This window comes from Oryx dammah, unplaced genomic scaffold, assembly GCF_014754425.2.
Source record: "Oryx dammah isolate SB20612 unplaced genomic scaffold, SCBI_Odam_1.1 HiC_scaffold_26, whole genome shotgun sequence".
Classification (NCBI taxonomy): domain Eukaryota; kingdom Metazoa; phylum Chordata; class Mammalia; order Artiodactyla; family Bovidae; genus Oryx; species Oryx dammah.
This window is the reverse complement of record NW_024070210.1, coordinates 44858117-44877433: the sequence shown is the minus strand read 5'-3', so window position 1 is coordinate 44877433 and position 19317 is coordinate 44858117. Positions and strand designations below refer to the sequence as shown.

At 42.1% G+C, this 19317-nt stretch overlaps 1 protein-coding gene across 4 annotated transcripts in view; it reads left to right on the top strand.

Moving 5' to 3' along the window:
* The first annotated feature begins 5329 nt into the window (after positions 1–5329).
* MYO5A (myosin VA) overlaps positions 5330–19317 on the top strand; it is a 198681-nt gene continuing 184693 nt past the window's right edge. For all 4 annotated transcript variants that reach the window (XM_040226540.1, XM_040226543.1, XM_040226542.1 and 1 more), the window contains exon 1: positions 5330–5435. In XM_040226540.1, the coding sequence (XP_040082474.1) occupies positions 5409–5435 (27 nt within the window). In that variant the 5' untranslated portion in view covers positions 5330–5408. The remainder of the gene's footprint in view (positions 5436–19317) is intronic.

The following is a 19317-nucleotide window of genomic DNA, read 5'->3' as shown; positions in this document are numbered from 1 at the left end:
ATCTAGGTGGTAACAGATATGGAGTTGGAAACGTCAGTATGAACTCTGGTTTAATATAGGGGGCTACATTACATACACAGGTTAGCATACACATAATTCCGTGCTCTGTTGTTGAGAAGGTCTAGAAGCAATAATACTCCTGTAGCAACAAGGCTGAGATCATAGCTTCTAATATTCTCCAATGAAATGTATCAGGACTTTTTGGAGAAGTGGCTGATTCTAGAACTGCAGCAGGGAGTTTACAAGATGAGTTTGTAGAATCTTGTAGTACTAGAAAGAAAGTGCTAAAAATATTACAAATAAAAACCCCAGACCTACACAGAATGATGGAGGGGGCGGGCTAGTATGTGAAAGGGATACAGGTATCAATTGAAATTTCCCAATAGCCAAAGCTTGAGCAATTTGAGCAGCAAAATAAAGTAGTATAACATTATAATGCAAAATGTAAAATAAATATACATGAGTCTGTATGTATAAGCAAATAAATGGTGATGAGAATCATCCATGTAGAAGAATTCCAGGTTTATGGAGATACTCTCTCCTCAAGGAGGTGGAGCATGACTCTCCCCTTCTTAAGTGTGGGCTGCATATGGTGACTTTATTCAAGTGTGTGGAAAGGGGGCCTGAATTACTTTGCTGGGGCTGACATAGGAAAATGCCATAGACTGTGGCTTAAACAAAAGAAGTTTATTTTCTCACAATCCTAGAGGCCTGGAACAAAAAAGGACACTAGGTAAAAACTAAGGAAACCTGAATAAAATACAGGTGTTTGTGGTTTCCAGGTGTCTTAACCTATTTAGGCTGCTATAACAAAATAGCATAAATTACTGGGTAGCTTTTAAACAATAGAAATTTATTTCTCACAGTTATAGAGGCTAGAAAGTCCGAGATTAAAGTGCCAGCACATTCAGTATATGGTGAGAGCTGACTTCCTCATATGTGGCTGTCTTTTCATTATATCCTTACATGGCAGAAGGGGTGTGGGATCTGTCATTTTCACTCCTGAGGGATTTCCACCATTACCACATGGGAGACGTGTGTCAGTGGTTATTAGAGGCATAGAATGAGAGTGGCTAATAAGTATTTGAAGTCAAGTAATTCAGGAAGATAAAGGCAATATAAAGCAGCTGAGTACTATGGATTTGAGCAGACAGTATTTCAAGATCTAGAACAAATAACTGCTAGAAGAAGCTAGGCTTAGAGAGGCAAAGGCTGCTTCAATAGCAGGTGGTCAGCACACAGGCTAGAAGACTGGGAACAAAAGGCCAGAGCTCAGAGATATTTTAGGAAACACAAGATTAGAATCTAGAATTAGAGTAATAGGTACTGGGAATAAAAATAATTGTACCTTTTGAGTTAAGTACGATCCTTTTTATCCTCCTTGCCTGGGGAGCCTTAAAGTGGGGCTAGGCCTAAGCTCCCAAGTGAGAGGAAGCTAGGATAACTGGCTGGAACTAGGGAAGTGCAGGGGTGGGCATTCAGGCACACCTGATATCTGCCTTCCAAATTTCAAGGCTTTTAGGTCAGTTTTTGTCTATTCTTCACTCTGCTTTTTCTGCTTCATAGCCTCATACCCCCTGGCTGTTCCTTTACATATCTTTTCAACGATAAATGACTCCCTCCCCAAGCAGGGTTGCAAAGACTTAGTGACTGAACACATAACACACACCCACACATGCACCCGAGTCCATATCATCTTTTGGATCTTTTAATTAACTGTATGAGGTTCCCACCCAAAGGTCACCTATGCCTATGCATAGTCCTCTGAAACATTAAAGATTAGGGTATGTAATTGCCAACAAAAGTACTGTAACCACTAACACTGTAATCTGCCTCTAGAGCTAGACCAATGTTACAGAATTAGAATTACTACTTTATGTGCCCATGCAGCATAGGCTGCCCCTTCCCATACCCCTTCAGCCACTTCTTCCAGTGAGCTCCCCCAGGCCAGGGACTATATTTCATTCATCTCTGTCTTTATGGTCTTCAGGGCTATTGTATGACAGGCCCTTAGTAGATTTTTTTTTTCCACTTTGAATAAAGCAATGACCACCCGACTAAAAAATGCTATTTAGTTGTTCTCTCTCTTCTCTATTTAGTTTTTCTCCATTGCACATGGTTAACTGTTGAATTGTGCCTCCTAAAAGATGTAGAAGTGAATGAGATTTTATTTGGAAATAGGGCCTGTGCCAATGATCAAGATGAAGGTACTAGTGTGGACCCTAATCCAGTACGACCATGTCCTTAGAAAAAGGGGAAATTTACAAAATACCACAAGAAGATGAAGACAGAGATTGATGCAACAGAAGCCAAGGAATGCCAAAGACTGCTAGGATGCCAAACCTTTAGGATGTAGGAGACAGGCATGGAACAGTCTCCCTTCCAGATCTCAAAAGGAACTGACACTGCCAACACCTTGTTCTGAGACTTCTAGCCTCCAGCTGACTCTGTCTAAAACCTCCAGGTTCTTTAATACGGCCCTAGCAAACTAATACACTTATCGTCTTCACTTTCTAACTTTATAATTGTCTGTCTTCCTAACTAAAATGTAAGCTCCATGGGGTCAGGGATTTTATTTGTTTTGTTTACTTTTTTTTGCCCCTTAGGCACCTGGGATCTTAGTTCCCCAACCAGGGATCAAATCCACACTCCCTGCAGTGGAAGCAAGGAGTCTTAACCACTGGACCACCAGGGAAGTCTCTGTTTTGTTTACCCTTGAAATCTTAGCGTGTAGAATATTTTCTGGTACAATGTAGCTCTCAGTGTCTGTTGAAACAAATACTTTGGAGGAAAGAGATTTTTCACAATAATTTGGACACTTCATTTGGAAAACAATCTACATGAAAAATTTCCCCCTTATAAAGCAATAATTGAATACTTTATCAATTTAAAATAGCATATAAAATATACTCTGGTTACTTCTTTGGGAGGGGGAAATCTTAAACCCTCAGAAGTTGTTCCTACTTCTGGTTTCCCCTGTTCGCTGATGGCAGAGTGCTTGGGACTATGAACATACATGGTTAAGGTAGGGAGGTCAGCCATCAGGACTTCCTGACTGCTTCTTCCAGCTTTTAAATCTATTCTCCTGAATGAATTAATGTAAGGTCCAGGGCAGAAAACCCTTCTCCTCTTCCTCAACCTCATTACCTTCCTCCTACAATGGGCCCAAATATTTGAGTGGTTCAACACCTGTGTTCAGGAATTAGAACATAATTCTAGTTTCTTCAGGGGAAACACAAAACAACCAGAAAACTTCACTGATGCCTACAACACTTAATTTTTTAGTTTTTTTTAGTTTAGGGGAAGAAAAAATTTTCCTCCACCCTCTGAGGGTCCCTGGCTGGGTCTGAAAATTAAACTGACAAGAATAGATTAATGCAAGAAAATCATTCTGATTCATATTTTACATGATACATGAGCCTTTACATGATACAAGAGCCTTCATAAGGAATTGAAGACCCACATAAGTGACAAAACTTACTAGCTTTTATACTGGGTTGAACAAAGAGAAGCAGTTGTGGGAAAGTGACTTAATCTGGGGAGGCTAAAGGAAGATAAGAATTATAACAAGGTCTTGCTCTTGATTTCTCGTCCTTGAAGATAAGAATGTTACTTTCCTTCTGGTACTAGGGAGAGTATCTTTCATATAGAAATTTCATTTTCTACTTTTGAGAAAAAGAAGGCAGGTCAGTATTTTTCTTGTATTTGATGTGTTCCAAGGTCCCCCAACTCAAAATAGCCATTATACCAAAGCAGCATATACCCTGAGGTGGTATACCCTGAACCCCTTCATTAGCACACTCCCTGGGAGGTAGGTTACTAGCTGCAGGGTGAGAAAACAGAGTGGTTACCCCCCTTATTCAAGGCATGGAGAACTGTGAGGGGTAGAATTCAAATCTCTTAAATCTCAATCCATTGCCCTTCCTGGTGTACTGCTCATAGCTGCACAGATATTCTCTTTTTTAAAGAAAGGGTGGGATCCAAAGATTTGGTTTCAGAACTGGAAGGTACAGAGAATTCTGCAAGTCTCTGTAGTTATTACCTCTGGCAGCTCCGAGCAGACTGTGGACAGACAGTGAGCAAGGGGAGGACTGGCTCCAAGTGTCCCCCCAACAGTGATCTTCCTTCAAATACACGTGCAGGAGACACACCACTACCAACGGCACCAGCCTTGAGAGATGCTTTCGATGGAAATCCCAGAGCCCCAGGATTGACACTAGGCACCACTTAAAGAGTTCAAAGAACTGAGGGAAGATGGCCACACTAAAAAAAGGTTGGGATGAAAAATAGGGAGATTAGCCAAGCTGGAATGAAAGTGTGGCTGGGTAAGAGGTAGGGGAAGAAGACGGCATGGCGGTGGAGTGGAAGGATCACATTCTTGTGCTTGAAGTGCAAGGATAACAGCGACTAGATAGAGAAAGAGGCTGGGACCAAAGGGTATTGTACCGCTATACAGGCGCAGGCCTAGGAGCGGAGGTTCCAGGGCTGCCCCATGGCGGCATCTTGGTACCAGGCGCACTTACAGTCTAAAAAAACCCTCTATGCTTTGGTTTCACGAAACAACCCTGTGGCAGATGCTGAAGTAGTCGGGGTGACCATGGTGATTATTTCTCTCGGATTCCCGGTTCTTGCTCACTCCCAGGCCTCTAAGGCTAACAAAGCTCTTCTGGAATTCTTGGTTATTCTGTGACCTTCCAAGAAGCCTCTCCCCAAATTCCTTTCTGTACAAATTCTGGGACGCACAGGAGAAGCACCCTGCAGACTCGCAATCATTTACCTGGCCACCCCTCAGTGACACAGCTATCACTTCCCCTCTCGTGGGCTGGGCTATTCTGCACCTTCCAGTGATTGCTTGGGGTCGGGGGCATCCAGGAGGCGACGCGCTCACGGGAAGGTTGTGCGAGCAGTGGGTGTCCTGGGGCGGGCTTCTGGGCTCTGCAGCGCGGGAGGAGGCGGCGGCGACCCTGGCTGGCAGGCAGATGATGCTCGGGGCCCGCAGCCGTTGGGAGGCAGCGTGAGCCCGAGAGAACCCGAAGCCGCCGCGGTGGCAGCAGCGCCGGAGCGCAGCCTCCTCCCGTTCCCATAATGCACAGGGAGGCGGCGGCGGCAGCATCACTGGCCGCCTGGGTGGCTGTGGCGGCGACCCGGAGGACCCCGGGCACGCCGCGCGCGCGCCACTGCTCGCGGCGAGCCCGGGAGTGATGGCGAGCCCCCCGCCGGCCGCCAGCTCCTGAGGCGCCCCGCCCCGCCCTACCCCGCCCCGCCCGGCGCGGCCCGCCCCGCCCGGCCCTGCCCTGCCCTCCTCCCCGCCAGAGGCTGCCGGGGCGCTTCCTAGTCGGCGCGGGCGGCCGCCCAGCAGAGGTGCGGCCTCCGCACAGGCGGGGGGCGTCGGCGCCCCGGGTCCCGCCATGGCCGCGTCCGAGCTCTACACAAAGGTAAGGCGCCCCGCGAGCCGCGCAGTGGGGAGGGGGCCGCGCCACCCGCCGCCGTCGGCTGTCAGGCCAGGAAGGGGCCGGGGCGCGGGGGCCCCGTGCGGCCCCGCCTGCACCATCCCCTTTCCGAGCCTTTCAAAATCCCGGTCCCTGCCCGTGGGTCAACTGCAGGGGCGCCTTCCTCTTTCGGGCGTTGATGGTTAAGGCGGCGGGGGCAGCCCTGCCTCGGGGTGCCTCTCTGGTCCCTGCCACGCTTCTGGGCCTGGAGCAGCGCGGGTCTCTAAGTGGAAAGAGGGCCCCTATGGATTTAGTAGGGCGGGCCTGGGTCAGGATTGCTCAGCTCTCAGTCTTGCTTTAGGAAAAATCCTGGCTGGTGGGAGATGCTAGATCTGGTAGATCTGGTAGATGCTAGATCTGGTCGGTCTCTCCCTTAGGAACACGCGCTTAAAATAACGTCTTGTGTTGGTATGCGGTGCCACTTGAACCGCCAGCCAACCTTTCTGTGAGATTTGGAATCCTGCAAACGGTCGCCAGTCGATTTTCGCCTTTAGTTGCCGGATTTCAGATTGCTTACCCTGGGGTGGAAAGCCTCTGGGGAAGATACGAATAAATGCAAGCTGATTTCACTGGGATGGTGGATACTCATTTGTCGCTGGGAATTTGCAATCTGCGTGTAATCCCTTAGAGCCTTGTTAGGCTCCATGTCTTCACCAGCCGCTGGGGCGAGCCTTCTCCTTCTGGGTTTAGTTCAAGGGAAGTGGCAGCCTTTCCTTTCTTATACTGACGCCAATATTCTCTGGTGCTGCTGATCTCTGAATGACATATTTTGGAGAACTTACCCGTCAAGACAGTGTGTGGTGCCCTTTGTGTGTGTAGTCATGGCATTTTATACTACCACTCCTGTATAGGTCAGTGTTTTGCCAGCTATTAATTACCTCTAATGCCAGTTAACAGAATTGCCTTAACTACTCAAGTTTGCTTTTGTGTCTTGCATTTCAAGTCTACATTTATGGTCTCAGAATAAATATGACCCAAGTACACACACACACACAGACACACACACAGACACACACAGACACAGACACACACACAGACACACACACGCAGACACACACACACAGACACATACACACACAGACAGAGACACACACACACAGACACACACACACAGACACATAGACACACACAGACACATAGACACACACAGACACACACACACAGAGACACACACACATAGACACACACAGACACAGACACACACACAGACACACAGACACACACACACAGACAGAGACACACACACAGAAACACACACACACAGACACATAGACACACACAGACACAGACACATAGACACACACAGACACAGACACACACACACACACACACACTCCGGCCCCCGTTCTTCTAGTCTGGGGCCTTTTCACCTACTGTGTGACCTTGGGCAAATCACTTAATCTCTCTGTACTTTAGTTTACACATCTGTAAATGGAGTTAATTTCACCTGCCCTGCCTCTCACAAGGCTGTTGTGAGTATCAAACTTAATAACAGATGGGATTGCTCTTGTAACCTGTGAATTTCTTTACAGGTATAAGGTATATTTCTTCAAGCATGAAATGAGTTTGCATGAAACATTTCCTGGGATCTCTTTGTTTCCAGCTGCAGATTTGAAAACTACACAATTGAAACTTCTCTAAACCTGGTCATTCTTAAGGCATTGTGGATTCTAACATATGATTGAATGCAATTGGAAATTGATCTGAATTTACTTCATTAAGAAACACTTATATAAAGCTAACTATGTGCCAGGTACTGTTTTAAGTGCTTTATACATATTAACTCATTTCTTAGAGGTAAGTGCTAAGAAATATCAGTCATTTTCACAAGAAGAGATAGGGTCTATAAATATTCCTCAATTACTTTGTATAGAGCCCATTCTTCACTGCCTGAGGAGTCTATCTTCAGCTGCCTGCCTATTTATAGCCTGCTTAACAAGACTGGTTGGATAATACGTTTCTCTTGGATTTTGGATCTGTATTCCCATCCCCTCCACACACACACCCCCAAATGATTGGCAAGAAAAAAAATTTTTAAGATCCTGGGATTTTTAAAATTGTAAGTTTCGGGGCTTTCATAGTAGCATCATCACAATCTTTTAAAATTCACCCTCTAGTCATTGTAAAAACAAACTGGTTTAGGCATCAATAAGGAAGTTGAGCTTAATTGTCTTCTCCTAAATATATTTGTATCTAAGAATAATCTGATCACTTGGCTTGTTGGCTTATTCTTTTTGTGAGTGGACCTTAGCTTAATGGCAGGCAGAACTATTTATTGAGCTCCTCCTGAATGCCAGGTACCCTGTGGAATGTTCAGGGGTTCTCACATGAACAAGACACAGTCCTTTTCCTCAAAGGACTCATAGCCTGCTTCTTTTATTTTTGGCCCAATTTGAATCTCCAAGGGCATAAATAACTTGCTGTTGCCTCAGGAGCAGGCAGACAGCTGGTATGATATTTATTTGTAGAAGTTAGGGAACAGGTTGGGACATAAGAAGGTCGGAATGATTCTAGAGATAGAGGCTTGGGTAGTGATTATTAGAGGAAGAGGGAAATCATTAGAAGTAATAGTGGATAAACACAAGGATTTTTCCCTTACAGAGAATTATAGGGAAGGAAGTTCTGGGGTAGTCTACAAAGAAAGACGTAATAGTGACATGCCATAATTATGATATTCAACATAAAGCAGTTAAATTTGTAAAGTGCCCTTTAAAAAAATGTCACTCAGAGCTTAAAGGCAGATTTAGATGTGTGATACAAATCAGCTCCTATTACAGTGAAAGACAAAAGATCATTCAGTTTATTCTTTTTAGCTACATTGATAATAGTTTTGTCACAGCAATTTAGCAGGGCTTCCTCTTTGTGAATTTTTCAAGCAGTATAAACATTTTCAAGGCAATAGCCTGGTTCCTAGGATACAACATTTCTGGAAACTAACATTTTGATTAAAACATGTTTGTTGTTGGTTAAAATAACAGCTTTATTGAGACAGAATTCACACACCATACAATTCACCAATTTAAAATGTACAGCTCAGGGCTTTAGTATAACCACACAGTTGTGTTGATTTGCTTTTAGATCCACCTGACTTCTTCCTGAAAGAATTACAGGTGGCTGTGACATCTTATTATATCTGGTTTTGAAAATATTTGCTAGTCATGACTTGCCAGTGGATATCTGAATCATGACATCACTTGTAACTACTTTCAGCAACTTCAAAGGATTCAGCATTTGTGGAACAGGGTTTATTAATTAGACCTGAATGGATCACCAACAGCAATACAATGGCATCCCAGTCTTCCTCTCATGAGGTTCCCAGACTCCACAGGCAGCACACAAATGCTGCAGAATAACCAGGATTACCTGAAGTTCAATTAGGAGTCCCATAGTTTGTCAGGATGCCGAATTTTCTAACAGTACAAAAGCTATCTATACCTCCAACTTGAGAAGCCAAGTAAACTTCCTTAGGTGAAACACCTGTTAGGCCAATAGATTGTATTCCGTAATCTTCCTTTCCCATTATATTTCTTCATACCTACCGAAGCCACATGGACTAGATATTTTCTGGGATAGTTCCAATTTTGTGTTCTATGCCATTGTCCCTTTAAGGCATCAATCCTGGAAATTCTAATACGTTGGTGTTGAAATTCCATTTCTCAGACTGCCTCCAACATCTTAAAGCAGAACAGAAATCGCTGCTATTGTGCCCTGATTTGGGGCTTTGGCAAGTATATTCGCCTTTCTAAAGTCTCCTGTCAGTCTCCTCTGTCTGTATTTCTTCCTAATGTTCTTTGGCCTGTTAATGGTTGGAAACCTCTGTAGCCTTTTCTTTGTCCAATTCTTCTCCTTTACTAATTGTAATTTCACTTGACATCCAGCTGACAGTTCTGTCTCGATGGCCTGACTTGTACACATTTTATCTTATTATAGCTATTTGTGTGTATGTAAGCCACTCCCATAATACTGTTAGCCCCCTGAGATGCTGATCAGGTTTGTTTACCTCCTATAGAGCCTAGCATAATGTCTTCCACACAGTAGGTGCTCATTAAGTATTTGTTAGATGCATGAAAGAATATTTTAACAGGAGAGAAACAGAAAATAATGGCTTGGGATGATTAGTCCACTTGTAGGACGGAAACAGAGTATAAAGAAATGGTTAAACAAGTCAGCACATTTTCAGGCATGTTGAACAGGGTGAGTAATAGAGAGGAGAGCTGGGCACCACGGAGACCAAGGAAACTGTTGGAAGAAACAGAATGGAAAGTGATGGACATCTACTAGACTGAGGTACAGGCAGAAGGTGTGAGAGCTCTCTGTGATGAAGCAGATTCAAGGTGGGAAGGAGAGAGAATAGTGTACGTTAACACCAGTGGCTCTAGCTTTAGAAACTGGCAGTTAATTCTCATTGTATCATGAAGTTTTGCTGACTCTGTGAAACTTGTAAGCTACTCAGAAATACTTCTTTAGGCTGCTTGAGCAAAGCAGAATAGTCTTGATTTCCTCTTGAAATTTGTTACTGTTTCTTGAAGTGTGACAGTTTGATGTATTGCCCAGTGGCTAAAAGGTTACCAAAAAGTTACAATTTTAATGAGAGTTGCTACTGCCAGATAAATAGTTTATATCTTCCTGGTGCTTTTTGAAGTAGGGGGGCATTAGGATGATCTGAATGGGGTTCCAGGGATTTAACTTCAGCTTCCAAAAGGTTGAGATGGGGTGGAGGGGGATAACGCTCCTATTGAGAGTGTGGAAGAGGCGGCAAAATTAGTCAGGAGACTCTAGAGGCACATGGCCCACTGGAGGATGGATTGGCTTTGTTTGTCCCCACTTTAGGTAGTTTTTAACAAAGTATGAGGTATTATCAGAAGTATAAACTCCTGGCTGATTTGCGGAATAAGACCTGACCCTAGGTGAAATACCAAGTGGGCAGCCCCACTCCACTCTGACGGGCCTATCCTCTCCTGTCCCACAGGGGTTTTCCCAGACTTTCTCCATTTGTCTACCTGGGAGGTGGTCTTCTTCCCTTCCCTCTGGCTCCTACCTCTGTGTCTGTCTTTCGCTAATCAACTTTATTTATGTATAATTTGTATGTAATAAAATTCATTTTAAGTGCACAGTTTGAGTTTTGATATGTACTCACCATGGTCATGTACTCACCATCACAAACAAGATATAGAACATTTCTGTCACTCTCAGAAGTTCTCAGGCTCTTGGGTTCTTCTCTTCCCCTGCTTATTCAAAGCATTTACTGGAATTGGCTCACCTGCAAGGGCAGAGGAAAGAGTTGTGTTTTGTTTTTTTTTTTTTTTTCAAAAGTATATTATAGTTCCACCTTGGAGCCCAACTGATACTGATAACAATACAGAGACCCACACTTCATCGACAGTGGGAGATGGGAGTAGATGGAAAGGAACTTAGGTGGTTTATTTAATCTTTCTTTCATTCCTCAGCTTTGCTAATGGTGTTTGCCTTTGATGCCTCATTTCCTTAGGTCATGAGTGTGCTAAAATGCCCTTTAGTCAATTCTGCCCTTTAACAGTTCTCTTGCCCCATCGACCTTGGTTGTAATGCCTGTCTGGGTTTGTACTGATAGAGATTTTTAACCTTTACAGAAACTTATCCCTGGCTTCTTCACACCTTAGATAGCCTCCACTTCTCTTTAAAGCCCTTTTCAGTTGAAAGTCTCTTTAACCAGCTTTCATTTGCATTAAATGTCTCCACAGAGGCCTTTTGCCAATTGTAGAACTTAGGGATAATGTGATTATGCTTTAATTTCAAAATAATAGCTGCAAACTTGATTGAAATCAAGGGAGAAGTACGTCATCCACTCCTAAGTGTTCATGAGGAACATTTATCTACCTCCTTTGGCCTGAAGTGCCACTGTGTTCATAAATGTGAGCACAGGGCTGGACTGGAGATGGGACATAAAAAAAACAGGTTTTGTCTCTCTGTTCACTCATACAAAAACGTACATTGTCTTGGCCAGGAATCCTGTGTCTATGGTTGGGGTTTTAACTTGATAAATATATTCTGAAGGAACTTCAGAATGGGAGAAATAAAATGATCAGGGAAGTGAAGAGGCTTGACAGAATAAAAAGACAGACTCTTCAAAAAGATGAAGGTAAACTGGGAAAATGGTGAATTATTTAATATCAAGATTAGAAGATTATAACATCAAACCCCAGTTTAGTAAGGATACTTGCTGGAGCTTGAAATAAACAGTCATTTAAAATGAATTTCTAATCTAACCATTGTTTTAGACATGTGAGACACATTGTCTCAGGTTATAATATCAGCTAAGATGTGTTAGATAATAGAAAGGGTCTGGTTAATTCATGGATCATAGTTCTGACACATAGACTTTCCAGATCTCTCTTTGACAGTTTATTAGCCAGAACTGTTTTAGTTGGAAGTGATGGAAACCCAGCTCAAAGCCAAAAGGGATTTTATTTGCTTAAATGTCCTAAAAGCCCAGGCATGGCTAGATTCAAGACTCAGACATGGTCTCTGGGATTCTCTGTCACTGGCTTTCATGTCAAACTGCTATTTGACATTGGTTTCATCCTCAGGACAGTTCTTTTCTGGATGAAAAAAGTGGTAAGTAGCACCCGCGAACCACATGGTGTAGCTCTGGGCCTGGAAGAAGACAGCCTGGTGGAGGATTTCTGATTGACCTTGCTTGTGGGCATGTGTCCTCTCCTGACACTGTGCTGAGGAGGTGATGGGGGAGGAAGGCAGTGAGCAGCCCAGTCTTGCTCATCTCAGAGGCCAGAGGGAGGATAGGACGTTGTGATTGATAGTCCCACTCAGACCTCGTGGTGTTGCTGAAAGCTGTTCCCCATCAGAAGGAATGGTGCTAGAGAGACAAAACAATATCCACTATGAATCAGTCACCAAAAGTGCCAAAGCGCCTAAGTTCTATCTCCTGTTCTGATTTTTGAGCAGATGAATGGGAGGGTTTTTGACTGGGAGGATATTGGCTATATTTCCCCTAGAGAATAACTTCCAATTAAAAGAAAAGCCGTGGCGAATCCATAACAGCAAATGTTGATAAAGCATATGAAGGGGGATAAGTAGGAGTATGAGAGTAATAGATGTATGCTACTATATATAAAGTAGATAAGTAGCAAGAATTTATTGCATAGCATGGAAACTATATTCAGTATACAACCTATAATGAAAAATAATCTGGAAAAAATATAAAATTGAATCACTTTGCTGTACTCCTGAAACTAACATAATATTGTAAATCAACTATACTTCAGTTTTTTTAAAAAAAGCATATTAGAGGTAGATGATTTTAAAATTATCTTTTATTCAGTCTTAATTAAAAGTAATTTTGTGTGAGTTTATATAAATCATTTTCTGCATATGTGTGTTTTAAACAAACACTATTGTGTTAGACTAATTTTAAATTAGGCTAGACTAGTTAGAACCTAATTTTTCATCTTACCATACTGGAGTGATTACAATAAGATAATCAGCTATTTCTTTAAGGATACACTGTCACTTTAAAATTTTTTTATAGCAGTACTTAAAACAACTTTTAAACAAGTTTGATCTCTCTATGCTCAAGCTGAAAAATATCTTCTAGTTTGCTAAGCATCATGCTCAGGTTGGAAGCAGAACTACTAGAGATATTTTCCATAAAATTAAGAAAAGTACTTCTTAATAATAAATTTGGGTCAAAACCTGGATTAAACTTTCATCAATTTAGAATGTGTATTCATTAAAATCTTATTTTGAAGATGGGAAGTTAAACCCACTAGAGCTAATATAACCCAGCCTTCCTGTTTATACTCATTTTGTTAATTCTAACAAACATTTCTCAGCTTCTGCACTATTCTGTTTTCTGGGAACATGTCCTGTGTGTTGTAGGATATTTAGCAGCATCTCTAACCTTTATCTGCCAGATCCAGTAGCATCCCCCACCCACAGTTGTGACAACCAATCCATGTTGTCGACAGACATTGCCTAATGTTCCCCAGGGAGCAACCCCTGCTCCCCTACCCCTGCTTGAGAACCGCTGCCCTAGATCTTGAGACTTAGATTAGGGTAGGAAAAGTGGGAAAGAGTTAAAAATAAAAATGGAGATTAATTGGAAAAACTTTTAAAATTTGACTTTTTAGTAATACCTCTTCTGCTTATAGGAATGTTGTATTATAGATAATTCAGAGAATATAGAAAAGCATAAAGGAAAATTTTGTAAAAACAAGTTATACCATCCAGAGATTATAATTTCCAACCATTAATTTACTTCTTTAAGTCTTTTATGTATTTATATTGGTATTTTTATGATTTTTAGGCTTAATATATATTGAGATAATTTTTATATTATAAATATTTATTCAAAAAATCTAAAGCAAAAATTTTTAGACTCTGCTGTGCAGCCTGTAGAATCTTAGTTCCCTAAGTAGGGATTGAACCCATGTCCCTACATTGGGAGCTTGGACTTTTAACCACTGGGAGTCCTATAACATATTCACTAAAAATGTTTTTTGTGGCTGCATAATATTCCATCACCCAGGTGTACCATAAATTGTTTACCATAATTTATTTTCACTGTGGGCTTCCCTGGTGGTTTTGTTGGTAAAGAACCCACCTGCCAGTATAGGAGACATGAGTTCAAACCCTAGGTTGGAAAGATTCCCCAGAGGAGAAAATGCCACCCACTCCCATATTCTTATCTGAGAAATCCCATGGATCAATGAACCTGGCAGTCTACAATCCATGGGTTGAAAAGAGTCTGACATGACTTAGTGTTTAAACACTACCACCACCACCACCACCAATTTTCACTGTAAAAAGAAATGTACTATGATGAACATTGTTGTACATAAATCTTTGCTTGGATTAGTAAGCTTTAGTCAATTTCAGACTCTACATCTCTCTGGCAAGGGTTGGCATTTATGATTTTTCAGTGTAGAGTATTGATAGTTATTTTATTTTAAAAATAGCACTTTTTATATATGTTGCTTCAGGGCTAGGATGGCCAGATGTCCCATTTCTGTGAGATGGCTTCTGCCATCTAGTACCTTTATTCTGTTTGGAAAAATCCTCTTAGAGTAGAATATATAAGTTTATTGAAAAAAACTAATCCTTTTGGAAATCTGAACTATTTACTTTTTCTGACAATTTTCCTTATTGTTGTTCTTATTCACTGTTTCTCCTTGATCTTGGGTGAATCTGGGTCAGAAAGCATAATAGAATTAGAAATATTTTTATTTTTATTTTTTTTATTTATTTATTTATTTTATTTATTTATTTTTTAATTTATTTATTTATTTTTAATTTTTACTTTACAATTCTGTATTGGTTTTGGCACAGATTGACATGAATCCACCACAGGTGTACAGATTAAAAAAAAAAAAACAATGAAGCTGCTGTCTTAAAGTATAAACAATTACATTGTAACTTGAAAATTACCTGAATATATGTTATTTCATTGTAAACAACATATCCTTCTAATTAGAGCAAACTACTATTTGTCTGGAGTGGTCAGAGGATGAGTTTTTCTTCAGTGAGCCATGAAGAACCTGAGAGACCTTCTGCACAATACCTGGGCTTCCCAGGCGACTCAGTGGTAAAGAACCTGCCTGCCAGTGCAGAAGACGCAAGAGGTGCAGGTTTGGCCTCTCGGTTGGGAAGATTCCCTGGAGTAGGAAATGGCAACCCACTCTAGTATTCTTGCCTGGAAAATTCCACGAACAGAGGAGCCTGGAGGGCTACAGTCCATGGGGTTGCAAGAGGTCAGACATCACTGAGTGACTGAGCACACACCTATTTTAAAGCAATTAGGATGGGACAAAACACACCAGTGATAAGGACATCACTGTAAAATGGACTCTTCAAACATAGAAGGTGTTTTGGGGTCTGTGAGGCCTGCTGGTATTGCTTGGTATAACAGCCCACTTTAAGGACTGGTAGCCACAAATGTGGTTGGAGGTCTACTGTGTGGAAATTTAGGTATTGAAGACATAGGAAACTTGAGTTGAAGCCTTAGCATCCTTGAAAGTTTTTTGCTCTTCTTCCTCCACTAAAACATAGAAATTTACCTTATTTAGTTTTCATTTTCTTTCTTCTAAAAACTGTGAATTGCATAAATGCATGATTCCAAGGCAGTACAGTTAACAAATCATAATGGTTAATATTTACTGAGGCCTTACTATGGACCAGAATGTTCAGAGGACTTTGTTACAACTGTTCCTTCCTTGGCTTCCACCTCTCCCAGTACCTGAAACTCAGGCAGTGCATCATAGCTGTCAAGGCACTCTACACTTGAATTCTGGTTTGAATCTTGGATTCACTATTCACTATCTCTGTGACCTTAACATTTCTGTGCCTCAATTTCATCATTTTTATAATGGGGATGACAATATCTACTTCATGAGATGGAGAAGCTCTATACAGTCAGCAAAAACAAGACCGGGAGTTGACTGTAGCTCAGATCATGAACTCCTTATTGCCAAATTCAGACTTAAATTGAAGAAAGTAGGGAAAACCACTAGACCATTCTGGTATGACCTAAACCAAATCCCTTATGATTATACAGTGGAAGTGAGAAATAGATTCAAGGGACTAGATGTGATAGAGTGCCTGATGAACTATGGACAGAGGTTCGTGACACTGTACAGGAGACAGGGATCAAGACTATCCCCAAGAAAAAGAAATGCAAAAAAGCAAACTGGCTGTTTGAGGAGGGCTTATAAATAGCTATGAAAAGAAGAGAAGCAAAAGCAAAGGAGAAAAGGAAAGATATACCCATTTGAATGCAGAGTTCCAAAGAATACCAAGGAGAGATAAGAAAGCCTTCCTCAGTGATGAGTGCAAAGAAATAGAGGAAAACAATACAATGGGAAAGACTAGAGATCTCTTCAAGAAAATTAGAGATACTCTTGAGAGTCTCTTAGACTGCAAGGCGATCCAACCAGTCCATCCTAAAGGAAATTAGTCCTGAATATTCATCGGAAGGACTGATGTTGAAGCTGAAACTTCAATACTTTGGCCACCGGATGCGAAGAACTGACTCATTTGAAAAGACCCTGATGCCGGGAAAGATTGAAGGCGGGAGGAGAAGGGGATGACAGAGGATGAGATGGTTGGATGGCATCACTGACTCAATGGGCATGAGTTTCAGTAAACTCGGGGAGTTGGTGATGGACAGGGAGTTCTGGCCTGCTGCAGTCCATGGGATCGCAAAAAGTCAGAGACGACTGAGCGACTGAACTGAATTAATGGACTTAAAAACGTTAGCGGTTATTATTGTTGCTGTTCAGTTACAGCTGTCATTCTCCTTTCTGTCATGCTGCTTTGTCTTCTTCATAAGCTCAGGTACCTCTTATTTCCCTTTGGAGACCGGGGCTCCTGGGCTCTGTCCTTGACCTTCCCTTCCTCCTACTGTGGCCTGATTGTCTCCTGATGAGTCAGGACCAGCCCTGTGCTGATGACTTCCAAATCTGTTTCTGACCTACTTGCTCTCCCTATAAACAACAGACAACTGCCTTATGGCCATCTTTAGAAGCATCTCAAACCTAAGGTATTTAAAATTGAACTTGTCATCTCCTCCCTCTTCATGCCACTGTAGCTACTTAACTTCTCCATTCTAGTTTTCTTATCTTTAGGATGGGATAATAGTAATGCTTACTTCATAGTGTTTTTTTGAGGATTAAATGAGATTGTTAATGCAGAGCACTTACAGGAATCCCTGGTACATATTTAAGCAATTTGAGCCACTCTGACTGTTGTTATTTGCATTCTTTATGTGGTGAATAGCATCAACATCTAATCCAAAACTCTAACCCAAAACTTAGAAATTATCTTGACTTTCTCCCCCCACCCCCACCATTCCCATCCTACTCTAACTGATCAGTTTCCATTTCCTGGTATTATTTTTACCTGTTTTCATCCTTTTTATTTCTTTCCTGAATCCCCAGATAGTGTCCTAAGCAATTTTTGGTATTACTTCCTGTGATCTGTTTTTCATTGCGCTACCAGAGTGATCTTTATGTAATGCACATATCTGATCCTATCACTCTGTGTCCTGAAATTCCTCAGTGATATCCCCATTAAATTTTGCCTTGAGAATAAATTTACTGATGTAGTGCTTCCTAAACTTTGGTGTCCATCTGAATCACTTGATCTCATTCAAGTTGAGATTCTGATGAAGATCGGGGGTGGGGTTGGGGGTGGGGCCAAGACAACTAACAGCTTCCCAGTGATGCCAGCGTTGCTGGGTTGAAGGCCATGCCTCCAGTAGTGAGGCTGTAATGCTCAGGGCTCTTCCTAACTTACCTTCACCCTGGGACTGCCTCTTCGCTCGTGTTTCCCTTGGGGCATTCAGGTCTTCACCTGAAGTCAGGAGCTTTCCAGGTGCCTTCTTGCTGCTTTGGAGCATTCCCCTTGCCTGGCTTTATCTACTCTTTGTGAGTTAGTTCCCCCAGACCCAGTCTGGCTAAGATGCCCCTGTGTCCTGACACCTACCACGCTGCATTACAGTTGTCTATCTCCTTGTATATTTCTGAGCATTGTAAGGACAAGGGAGATATCTTGTTTTGATTACAATTTTTATTGAGATATAATTTACATACAATGCAATTCATCTATTTAAAGCATGGAATTCAGTGGTTCTCACCTGTTTTTTGACCCAGCATCTAGACCAAGGCTTGGTCTAGTAACAAGCCCACAATTCAAAGAATACATTAATTAAATAACATTAAAGTACCACTGGCAATTTTTCTCTAAATCTTCCTCTCCATACCTGTATTTTTGGAATTGAACATTTTAGCATTCATATCATCTTACTTATTCACCAGTAACTCTTCATGAGGCTTTCCTGGTGGCTCAACAGTAAAGAATCCACTTGCAATGCAGGAAACTCAGTTTTGATTCCTGGGCTGGGAAGATTCCCCTGAAGAAGGATGGCAACCCACTCTAGTATTTTTGCCTGGGAAATCCTATGGACAGAAGAGCCTGGCAGGCTGCAGTCCATGGAGTCACAAAGAGTCAGACATGACTTAGTGATTAAACAACTATTAACTACTCTTACTGAGCTTCTTCCTCCCAGCCCACACTCCTCTTTTTGGCACCAGCAATGGGATCCACTTGATTTTTCTCTTGGTAAGTTTTGATGCATTGTTATAAATCACTGTCTCTTGTTCTCCAGTGCTTCCAGTTCTGTTTTCAGCTCATGCTGAAAACAAGCCGTACTGACCCAAAGCACAGATCTCAACATTCTGCTTTCTTGCTCAAGGCCCGTGCCTGGTCCCCAATCCACCCCCTCCCTCTCAAACTGCCTACTATTAGAATGAACTTATTCCTTAGCGTGACATTCAAGATTTTTTCTAGCTCTAATCTCTTATTTGGTGTTTTACAACACTGGAGTTCTTAGTCTGTCTTAGTTCTTATATGTACCAATCATCTGAAATACTTTTTAAAATGTAAATTTCTGGGTCTTGCCTCCAGAAATTGATACAGTGATTTTGAGAGTCCCGAGTATCTGTTTTTCACAAGTGTGCCAAAGGGATTCTGATGCAGGTGGTCTGTGGAAGCCCTCTCTCAGAAGCTGAAGCAAGCTTGCTGCTAGAGGCTGTGTTCCAGCTTTCCTTGACTTTGGATTTTGTTCACCATGTTTCCCTCTTGCGTGTACGTGTGTGTGCTCAGTTGCTCACTTGTGTCCGACTCTGCATGGGCTGTAGCCCGCCAGGCTCCTCTGCCCATGGAATTTTTCAGGCAGGAACACTGGAGCGGGTCTCTGTTTCCTCCTCCAGGGACCCTTCTCGCCCGGGATGGAGCCTGGGTCCCTTGTCTCCTGATTGGCGGGAAGACTGTGGAC